Source organism: Microcaecilia unicolor, chromosome 1 (assembly GCF_901765095.1).
Source record: "Microcaecilia unicolor chromosome 1, aMicUni1.1, whole genome shotgun sequence".
NCBI lineage: Eukaryota > Metazoa > Chordata > Amphibia > Gymnophiona > Siphonopidae > Microcaecilia > Microcaecilia unicolor.
The window spans coordinates 734009596-734021654 of record NC_044031.1 but is presented as its reverse complement, the minus strand read 5'-3'; the positions used below and the strand labels follow the sequence as shown (position 1 = coordinate 734021654).

General features: G+C 44.1%; 1 protein-coding gene across 1 annotated transcript in view; it reads left to right on the top strand.

Annotated features, from left to right (window-relative positions):
* Positions 1-12059, top strand: part of TTLL6 (tubulin tyrosine ligase like 6) — a 285854-nt gene that overhangs the window by 62752 nt on the left and 211043 nt on the right. The window contains exon 4 of the mRNA XM_030192275.1: positions 1321-1361. Within this exon, the coding sequence (XP_030048135.1) occupies positions 1321-1361 (41 nt within the window). The remainder of the gene's footprint in view (positions 1-1320; positions 1362-12059) is intronic.

Below are 12059 nucleotides of genomic sequence, written 5' to 3'. Positions count from 1 at the left end.
CCCTTGCCAAAGCATATCATTCAGAAACATCAGCACCAAGAAGTAACTGCTGGCAATGGTTTTATTTATTTAGTTATTTAGTTATTTATTAGGATTTATTTTCTGCCTTTTTGAAAGAATTTACTCAAGACAGCGTACAGTAAGAATAAATCAAACGTAAGCAATAGACAATTACAGCAGTAAAAATATTCAAATGACAATACAAAGTATGGCATGGTATGATACAATGTCAACACAATAGATAATAGAACATTTTAATAGACAGCGTAGGGTATAAGCAAAGATGGAACATATAAATAGGTAAGAGAGTAAGAGGATTTAGAAAATAAGGTGACTAGTTTAAAAAACATTGCACATGAGGTCAGAGAGATGATTAAATGTTATCTCAGCTAGGGTAGGAGTGGATAAATCTATTCTGCTGCAGTATGTGCAGCCTGGGTCACTCCTAGTGTGTGTGTGAGACTAAGAAGTTAGTTACTTCTTCCATTAAAGGCCTGGTTGAAGAGCCAAGGTTTCATCTGCTTCCTGAAATAGAGATAGTCGTGTGTTAAGCGGAGCCTTTCAGGGAGTGCATTCCAGAGTGTGGGGGCTACACCGGAGAAGGCTTGTTTGCAGGTATCATATTGTGTAATGTCTTTTGGAGAGGGTGTGGTTAGGGATACCCCTTGAGAGAACCTTAGTGTCCTTGGAGGTGTATAGAGGGTCATTCTGTTCTTCAAGTACTCGGGGCCATTTCCTTTAAGGGCCTAGAAGATCAGACGTAGAGTTTTAAGTTTAGCCCTGTTCGTCTTCTATAAGGCTGTAGAATATGTTTTGAATATTTTAGCCACCCATTTCTTATGTTTGCTTTATTCAGTGGGCTGATTTATAAAACTGCAACTTATATACTAGCCAGGAAAAAGATGATAGATATATAACAGTTTCCTAAAGGCCTTCTCCCATTCATTTCTTTTGTCAGGGCAGCAGTAAGACTTACCATATTTAGCACCAGTAGAAAGAAGAGAAATTACTGAAGGGTGTATTTTTTTGGCATCCCATCTGTGCCTCTTTCCTAACACCTCTGTCAGTACCTATGTTCTCCTTTATGGAAGACCATGGCAGGAAGCCTGTCTGTCCTACATTGTAGAAATAAAAGTCAAAAGTCATTAACCCCACAGCTGCACAATAATCCCAACACAGCCCGTTCAAAGTGAATGGGCTAGTCGGCATTGCCGAGCAACTTTGTAAAAGGAGGGGGGGGGGGGGTAAGTTAATAGTGTTTCTGCTTTGCAAATGTTAATCAAGTTTTCTCTGATTTTATTTATTTATGTTTATTTTCAGGCCAATTGGTATTAATCTGACCAACTGCAAGTATGAAAGTGGTAAGAAAAAACTTGTCACCTATTCCATTTCATTGTTTTCTCTTTTCCTCCTGTTTTTTCTATCCTTGCATTCCCTGATGGCAGTACACTAGATCCCCAGGGATGGCTGGGTAAGTATGAGAAGAGTTCAAAGGGTAGGGTTGGGCTCTAGTGGGGAGCACATTTAATAAAGGAATGGAGCCTACTAAAAAGGAGACAGCCCTTCAGAGGGGCCACACTTGCGAGACAAAGAGACTGGGCGTCTAAATGGCAGATGACGTTCAATGTGAGCAAGTGCAAAGTGATGCATGTGGGAAAGAGGAACCCAAACTATAGCTACGTGATGCAAGGTTCCACATTAGGAATTACCGCCAGGAAAAGGACCTAGTTGTCATCGTTGATGATATGTTGAAACCCTTTTCTCAGCGGTGGCTAAGAAAGCCAGTAGAATGTTAGGTATTATTAGGAAAGGGATGGAAAACAAAAATGAGGATATTATAATGCCACTGTATCGGTCCATGGTGCGACCACACCTAGAGTATTGTGTTCAATTCTGGTCGCCGCACCTCAAAAAAGATATAGTGGAATTAGAAAAGGTGCAGAGAAGGGCGACAAAGATGATTAAGGGGATGGGACGACTTTCCTTTGAGGAAAGGCTAAAGCGACTGGGGCTCTTCAGCTTGGAGAAAAGGCGGCTGAGGGGTGATATGATAGAGGTATATAAAATAATGAGTGGAGTGGAAAAGATAGATATGAAGCGTCTGTTTATGCTTTCCAAAAATAATAGGACAAGGGGGCATGTGATGAAGCTGGAGTACAGTAAGTTTAATAAGAGAAAATCTTTCTTTACTCAGCGCGTAATTCGACTCTGGAATTCGTTGCCAGAGAATGTGGTTAAGGCGGTTAGCTTAGCAGAGTTTAAGAAAGGTTTAGACGGCTTCCTGAAGGAAAAGGCCTTAGAATGTTATTAAATGGACGTAGGGAAAAATCCACTATTCCTGGGACAAGCAGTACAAAATGCTTTGCTCTGTGGATCTTGTCGGGTGATTAGGACCTGGATTGGCCACTGTCGGAGACAGGGTGCTGGGCTAGATGGACCTTTGGTCTGTCCCAGTGTGGCGATGCTTATGTCTTATGTTTTATGTCTTAAGGCCTTGAGTGGGGGTGCAGGAATGGAGGAAGGGACTTCTCCACTAGTCCACAGGGGGTTTTACAATCAGAGGTTTAATTGATCCTTGATTCTTTAAATATGGTGGCCCCAGGATGGTGTCTGCCATTAAACATTACCATACAGAGTTTCTGTGTGTGCCAATGCAAAGAAGAACACTAAACTGTAGAATTCATGTGCCACTATTTAGTGAACTCCATGGTAATTTTTACATAGTAAAAGAGTGCACTAAAATAGGTCTCTTAGGGTCCTGTTTACTAAGCCATGCTGTAGTCGTGCAAATTTTTTAGCGTGCGCTAAAACATTCGCATACACTAATGCTAGAGACACCCATAGGAATATAATTGGTGTCTCTATCATTAGCGCGAGCTGTCGCCCAATTTAAAACACAAGCTAATCAGAAGTAAACTTCCATCACAGACTGAAAAGGAACAGAAGGGCACACTTCCCTGTAATTTATCCAGTTGCAAACTATGCCAAAATATTTCACAGGACCCCAAAGTCATCCACAAAGGAAAGATATTCAACATAAAGGGATCTTTCACTTGCTCATCTTCCAATGTGGTATATATCATTCAGTGTAAAAAATGTAACGAAGGATGCTATATTGGAGAAACAGGCCAGATGCTTAAGACAAGATTCAATTTACATAAACATCACATGAACAATACAGCCAGTAGGGCCCCCACCCAGGTGGGACAGCACTTCACAGAACCAGGACACTGTATCAGTGATTTCACAGTGAGAATACTGAAAGGTAACTTTAAAACCATACAAGAACGTAAGACCTTTGAAGTCAGAATGATTGAATATTTTAACACCCAACAGAAAGGACTTAACAAGGACCTGGGGTTCCTAGCCCATTATAAACCATAAAACTGTATGTCTCTGTTGATCACCCTCCCCTCACCTACCCACACCCATCCTGTTAGAATATCAATGATATGCTTTGATGTCCCCATGCATACCTCTGACCCACCCCCATCCTCCCACCCTGTCAGACTATCATAGTAATGCTTGAATGTTATCACTTATATACACTGTCAGCTAGCACATTTGCTTATTTCCGATCTGACGAAGAAGGGCAACCTTCGAAAGCTAATCAAGAAATGTATTAAGTTATGTCCAATAAAAAAGGTATCATCTTATTTTCTTTTCCATGTTTTATTTTGTTTGATTTCTATTGATAACCTTAAGAGTGGACTAACACGGCTACCACACTCCTCCAGTAGTGATGGAAATTGTCCAATCGTTTGGGGAGTTTGCAGGCCTTAGCATCAATTTTGAAAAATCAGAAGCCCTGCAGGTTAGTAATCCGTGCAGGATTAAAGAATCGCAGAACTTTCCTCTGAGATGGGCCCAGACTGGTATCAAATATCTGGGGGTATATCTTAGTGCAGATCAAGCCTAGGTGTACAAAAAAAACGTGATAGACAGATTGGAGGAGGTAAAGCGACTATGTCAACGGTGGAAAGACTTGCCATTAAATTTTCTGGGTAGAATATCTCTAGTTAAGATGGTGATGGTACCTAAGCTAATATACCCACTGCAGATGCTCCCATTATGGGTGAGAACCAAAGAGGATAAGTTATACAGAAGTATTATAGGCACTTTTATTTGGAATGCGAAGCGCCCCAGAATATCCTTTGTAAAGCTGACTCGGGGTAAAGGACAAGGGGGTCTTAGACTACCGGACCTGAGAGGGTATAATGTAGCAGCCCTACTACGCTGGATACATGAGCTGATTTCGGGACAAGGGTTCTTCGCCCTCCCGAGATTCTGGGAAAGCTGGTGCGGTTTGAATGATCCCTTTACAGTATTAGAATCATGGGAGGTGCAGGGAGCAAAAACGACAGTATTTCTTCACAGAGAGGGTGGTGAACGCTTGGAATGCCCTCCCGCGGGAGGTGGTGGAGATGAAAACGGTAACGGAATTCAAACATGCGTGGGATAGGCATAAAGGAATCCTGTGCAGAAGAAATGGATCCACAGAAGCTTAGCTGAAATTGGGTGGCGGAGCAGGTGGGGGGAAGAGGGGTTGGTGGTTGAGAGGCTAGGATAGGGGAGGGCAGACTTATACGGGGTCTTGCCAGAGCCGGTGATGGGAGGCGGGACTGGTGGTTGGGAGGCGGGAAATACTGCTGGACAGACTTATACGGTCTGTGCCCTGGAAAAGACAGGTACAAATCAAGGTAAGGTATACACATATGAGTTTATCTTGGGCAGACTAGATGGACCGTGCAGGTCTTTTTCTGCTGTCATCTACTATGTTACTATGTTAGAAAACCTATATGTAGCAGCCCTGCAGCTGGCATGGAGATGGTGGAGAGCGCAGGGAGGAGCAGTGAAGGGAGCCAGCCCCTTCTTGCCGTTGGTAGGGAATCTAGGCTTCCCTGCAGGGATGGGAAGATCAGTGTTCCAGGGATGGCGGGACAAAGGCTGTAGATTCATAGGGCAATTTAGGAAAGATGGAGAGGAGGCCTTCCCAACTTTTGACATGGTCAGACACGAGTTGCAGATCCATGGCTCCCAATTTTTTGCATATTTACAAGCGCGAGACTATATCCTGAGAATGGAGCGAAGGAGTAAAAGCCTTATCCGTTTTACGCAGCTGGACCATATATTTCTGCAGATGACGCCACTTAGTAATAGAATGGCAGGGTGGTACCAGGTGATGAGGGAGCATCAGAAAGCACAACTAGCGGAGGCATGGAGCAGGGACATAGTGGAGGAAGTCACAGTGGAGCGACTGGGTGCGATACTTCGTAACCTGGGAAAAATCACTCCAAATGCAGCTCTGCAAGACATACAATACCGGATCATTAATAGGGTACATATCACTAAGGAAAAAGGGAAGAAGTTGGGTATGTGGGAGGACGACCGATGCAACAAGTGTAGGAGCGGTACAGGTACATTCTTACACTCGTTTATGGAATGCTCGTCACTACACTCATTTTGGGTTGGAGCATTAGGGATGGTGGAGAACATTCTACAGCGCCCAGTGAAGTGGAAATACTCGATTACTTTGCTGGGGTGCGGAGAATCACTTAGAGAGCAGAAGCTGGGAGCAGCCCATTGTAAATTCGTGTTACTAGCGATGATGTTGATTAAGAAGTGTATATCGAAGACTGGGTGGACACCGAGCCCCCACACCTGGACATGTGGAAAAATAGCTTGACTCTCCGGTTCTCTGTCTCATGGAGACAACGCCAATATAGAGACATCTGGGGAAGAATACTCGATTCACTCTCGCTGAAAGACTCAGCAACTGGTAATTAAATGGGAAAAAAGGGAGAACACTGCATAAGGCAGGAGCAACCTTTGGGGAGGGGGGGGGGTGGGAACTGGGAGGGTGAGGGATTTAAATGTTAAACAGTTATGAAGCTCAGAATGAGTGAGACAAGGGAACTTACTCTTTGTACACTTATTTTTGCTTTGGAGCTGTATTGACTTGATTGTGAGTTTTATTGCTTGTTACTGACTTCATACACCAATAAATATAGTTACAAAAAAAAAAAGAATAGAAGTACTAGATTTTCTTCCTCTTCCTTAGCAATCGCAAAGTCACACCCTAAAAAAACATTAATTTTGATGTCACTGTGGTAACAATATAAATTTAATTTTAATATATTCCATCGTCTGTATAAACACTAGGCTTCCCAAGGCAGATTACAACCAGACAGTTAAGATGAACCCATCAGGAAACAGAATATATTCTCACTGAAATCTGGCCATCTGAACTGTATAGAATAAACTGTATAGAACTGTGAAGAAAAATGAGCACAAACTACAGAATTTAAAATTGCTGTTTCTAGCTAGCTACAATAATTTTTGAAGTTGTTTTAGTGATATCAGTAGTTAACAAAACAACAACAATAACAGACTGGATCGCAACAGTTAATCTTGATCTCTTATTCATAAGTGAAACCTGGATTCTTGACCTTAAAGACCCCATAATCTTAGATCTATGCTCCCCCAGGCTACAGAATTACCCATTGGACAAGGAATGGAAAAAGAGGAGGAGGAATAGCTATAATCTACAGAACCCAATTCACCATCACAACCATAGCCGAATCCATCCTCCCCCAACTTGAAATTGCCTCAGTCAGAATCAACCATCCAAACCTGCAGGAACACCTTAATGCAGTCCTGCTCTACAGACCACCAGGTAACTGGCAAGACTGCCAAACACACTTTATGGACTTTATATCGAACACATATGTTTCTACCTCCAACCTTCTTATAGTAGGGGATATCAACCTGCACCTTGAAGATCCTAATTCAACAAACAAGCGTGAATGCAAAGACTTCCTCCAACTATGGGATCTTCTTCATTGGCCAAATACGGAGCCAACCCACATTAAAGGACACACACTAGACATCATTGCACACAAATTCCCCCCTGATTTAAATCTTGTACTAACAGATACAAAGTGGACAGCTACACCATGGTCTGACCACTATAAAGCAAACCTTTCCATTCAATGGCGAATGAAAGACTTACACCACAAACAAGAACGAAAAACCTATACCACGAGAGGCCAAATAGATCCGTTAACATTCTGGCAACAATTCTACAATACTGAATGGACTGAACTGACAGATTCAAACCAATTTCTCCAAGAATGGGACAATAGATGCAGAAGCATATTAGACAACATAGCACCACTTCAAACCAGAACCTCATATAGAAAGAACTCAATACCATGGTTCAACGAAGACCTGAAAAAACTAAAAACGCAAGTCAGAAGGTTAGAACGAGCATGGAATAAAAAGAAAGACGACTCCGCACTCAATGCTTGGAAGCAACTACAAAGAAAATACAAATACACCATTAAACAAACTAAAAGATCATACTACAAAACTAAAATTGGACCAGACCACAATGATATACATAAACTTTTCCAACTTGTGAACAAATTACTAGATACTACACCGGTGACTTCTAACAGCACAGACACACCAGCAGCAGACAATCTTGCGAAATACTTCAAAGAGAAAATTGTAAAATTCCGACTCACGATACCAGCCAATACCATCTATTACGTAAAACTCCTTGACTGTCTAGACCCAACCCCTGGTGAACACCCAGCTGACAGAACCTGGACCAACTTCGACACACTATCGGATGATTCAATCTCCCAAACGCTCAAAAGGTTCGCCAAGGCTCACTGCAAATTAGACATATGCCCTAATAACCTTATAAAGCTTGCCCCTTAACAATTCACATCAGACCTCACGAAGCACTTGAACTATATGCTACAAAATGGACTCTTCCCAAAGGATAGAGGAAACATTCTACTCACCCCTATACCCAAAGACGCAAAGAAAAGTACAAGTGACTTAACCAACTATCGCTCAGTAGCATCTATTCCTCTGATAACCAAACTAACAGAAGATATGGTGACCAAACAGCTCACCAACTGCTTAAATAAATTTTCAATACTTCACGACTCCCAATCAGGATTTCGGTCTAACCACAGCACTGAAACAGTACTAGTTACTCTCTTGACTAAACTTAAACAAGCTATCGCAACTGGCAATAACATACTTCTCCTACAATTCGACATGTCCAGTGCTTTCGACATGGTTGACCATGGAATATTACTACACATCCTAGAGTACTTCGGAGTTGGAGGTAACGTTCTTAATTGGTTTGAAGGCTTCCTGACAACAAGATCATACCAAGTAATTTCTAATTCGACTATATCAGCCCCATGGATACCTGAATGTGGAGTCCCTCAAGGATCTCCCCTATCGCCGACCCTCTTCAACCTAATGATGACACCCTTAGCCAGGTTATTATCCAATCAAAACTTCAATCCATCCATAGGATGGTGACGTCACGCTGTAAGATGGCGGCGTGAGTGATCAGCTCTGCATGCCCAACGAACAAAAGCATTTTATACAGCGATCTTTGTGACCCAATCTCCCCAAGTCCGATCAATTAAGGTATCGGAAGCACTGGTGAGGATCATAATGGCCGGGAAAGAGCAGGTCGGGCCTTGCAAATCATTGAAAGTGTTCACTTACCAGCCGCAGTCAGAGGGAAGTAAGATGGCGGCCGGGCCGAGACCTGCACAGACTGAAAGCAGCAGGCGGGAGGCAGAGAGGAGCGAGATGGCGGGAGAAGGCGATCTCTCGGCGAAAGAAATGCATGCGCTACTCGTGGAGATTCGGTCAGAAGTAAAAGGTGGTCGTGAGGATATCACGAAGCTGGCCACGGAACTTCGCGGAGAATTAGCAGAGATGGGGCAGCGTGTAGCAGAGGTGGATGAACGCATAGATGAACACCAAGAGACTTTAAGCACGTTGAAGTCCGCTCTTAAAGAACAACAGGACATCTGCGAATCGCTATTGAATAAAGTGGAGGATTTAGAAAATCACAGTAGAAGATCAAATATTAGGATCCGAGGTATTCCAGAACAGCCAGAGTACATGGACTGCGAAAAAGTGGTGCAACAAGTTGCCAGCATGCTACTTTTGGAGGAAAACCATGAGGTGAACCCGGAGGATATTAAAATAGATTGAGCTCACAGAATGTTGGTACGCACCCGGGCAAATGTGCCCAGAGATATAATAGCCTGTCTCTCAGAATACCGGATCAAGGAGGCCATTATGAGCAAGGCCCACAAGATGGACGTGATCAAATGGGACTTGCTCCCGATTGAGATATATCAGGACTTGGCACCATTGACCCTGAAACGCCGGGCAGAACTAAGGAGTTTCACAAGATATCTACGTGACCAAGGAATACCATACCGCTGGCAATATCCGTTTGCACTGTCCTATAAGGCGGACGGGAAGTGGAACAGAATTCAGAATATGGAGGAAGCACGTGCTACATGGCCGGAGGTGGAGGTGCCACAGGAAAGCGCGGAGCATACTGCAGAGCCTGTAGCACGTCCGATGTGACAGGAATGGACCCGGGTGATCAGGGGTAAGGGGCACCTTACCCGACAGCAATCTGGCCAGCTGCAGAAATCTACAACTACAGATGGACCTTGATAGACAGATTCAGAATGTTATAGCCAAGATTTGTTAAGGGTGAGATATTGTATGCAGTTTAAACATTGCAGATCTGGATCGGGGGCAGTTAGAAATATATTTGAATAAGGTAATAAGTACTAGCAGTTGGGCATGTATGTGGTTGCCGTTCTCTTAACCAATGGGTGGGATAAGTTTGACCCACTGGATGAAGAGGGGAAGTTGGGGAGGGGGTAGGGGGAACAGGGTAACTCAGAGGTAGATTGCTTACAATGTAGTAGAGTGGAGGACCCAAGGTTTGCAAGGCATAAAAGAGGAGAATACATGACTGGGTCTAGGGTGGCACAGATAAAATGTATGACACTAAATGTCCGTGGTCTAAACTCTCCACAAAAAAGGAAAAGTCATAGTAACATAGTAGATGACGGCAGAAAAAGACCTGCACGGTCCATCCAGTCTGCCCAACAAGTTAAACTCACATGTGCTACTTTTTATGTTGTAAACGGGCCCGCCGCTCCAGTATGGAGGGAGGAAGCCGCCTCCCGCGAATAGCCAGGACTTCACAAAACTGCCACCAGGAAATACTTCAAAAACATTCCTTTATTTTCCAGATTCATAAACAAAACTTCACTCCAGAGTAGAGACTTGCTTCTCAGGCAGAGCTGTTCTGCCTTGCTTAGTACAGCAGCCAATTACACAAAGACTTTGCCCCCTTCCCGAGGGGAATGCAATAGTCCTTTGGAAATTCCGGCTTTTTTGGTCCCAGTCAGTAGCAAACAAATAGTACTTGTCCCACAAGCAGGATTTCCCCACAAGACAGTGTTAATCACCAAGCAGCCTTTACTTTCAGGAGGTTCAATACTTTTGGGACTTCCTTCCACCCAAGGTATTTCAGCCTGCTTCAGTTCTTTAGGGACCTGTCTTGCCCAAGGATTTTCAGCCTGCACTGCTCCTCTCCTCCTGAACTGAACCCCTCTTCCCACCAGGCAGCCCTCCTTCATAAACAAGCCTTCCAACTTCAGAGGTTCTCACAATAATCAGGTTTCAAAACAGGGTAGTAATTCCCCCACCACTCTGGGTTTCCCCAAAAGAAAACCAGGCTTCTCTACTTAAGCAGGGTTTAAACCAAAATAAATTCCCCAAACCATGTAGGTTCCAAACCTTCAGGGGCTGCCTTCCTCAGCTCTCAAGCTCCCATTCCGTTTTCCTTTCTTCCCCTGCTCAGGCTGATTAATTCCCTCTTCCATCCAATCCTCCTCCTGCTTCTCAGCCCACCCCTCCCTATTACAGGTGGGCAGCATGATATACAGATTGCTGGTCCCGGGAACTGGCTCCTTCATTCACCCTCTCTCTTGTGGTCAGAGACGGTATATGGCCAGCTTGCCTATCCCCTGGGATCTCACTGCTAGGACTGGAAATGCATTCTGGGATATGTAGTTCATGGTTCTGCTGCTTCACTCTATACATCGGGGATGTAGCCTTGTCACAATGTATACCTTACCTTGATTTGTACCTGTCCTTTTCAGGGCACAGACCGTATAAGTCTGCCCAGCACTATCCCCGCCTCCCAATCACCAGTCCCGCCTCCCACCACCGGCTCTGGCACAGACTTTATAAGTCTGCCCAGCACCATCCCCGCCTCCCGCCACCGGCTCTGCCACCCAATGTCGGCTAAGATTTTTTTTATTATTATTAAGTAAATGTCCCACAGACCAAACAGAGGAGCTACTAGGGCAGGAGCGGACATTATTTTAATACAAGAGACGCATCTGTTGGAGAGATACGAGCATCTATTGGGTAATCCACGGTATCCTGCTCAGTATATGGCTTCTAATAGACAGCAGCGGAAGACAGCAGGAGTGGGGATATTGTTAAAGCACGGGCTGGCCTGGGAAACTATAGCCGTAAAAAGGGACACAGGGGGGCGTTTTGTGATTCTGGTGGGCAAATTGGAAGGTCAATTATATACTATAGGGCTCACAATCTTTGTACCTGCGGCAATGGAGGGTTAAGTGACTTGGCCAAGGTCAAAGGGAGCTGCAGTGGGAATTGAACCCAGGTTGCCAGGATCAAAGCCCACTGCACTATTAGGCCATTCCTCCTGTGTTCCCTCCTGTGTTCCCTCCTTTCCTGAAGTTACTATTGAGGAAACTACACTTCTCCTTTCTTCCTCAAAATGTACCACCTGTTCCTCTGATCCCATTCCCACCCACCTTCTTAATGCCATCTCTCCTGCTCTTATTCCTTTTATCTGTCACATTCTCAACCTCTCACTTTCCACTGCGACTGTCCCTGCTGCCTTTAAACATGCTGTGGTCACACCTCTCCTTAAGAAGCCTTCACTCGACCCTACTTGTTCCTCTAACTACCGACCCATCTCCCTCCTTCCTTTTCTCTCCAAATTACTTGAGCGTGCTGTTCACCGCCACTGCCTTGATTTTCTCTCCTCACATGCTATTCTTGACCCACTACAATCTGGTTTTCGCCCTCTCCACTCAACCGAAACTGCGCTTACTAAAGTCTCCAATGACCTATTACTGGCTAAATCCAGAGGTCAATATTCC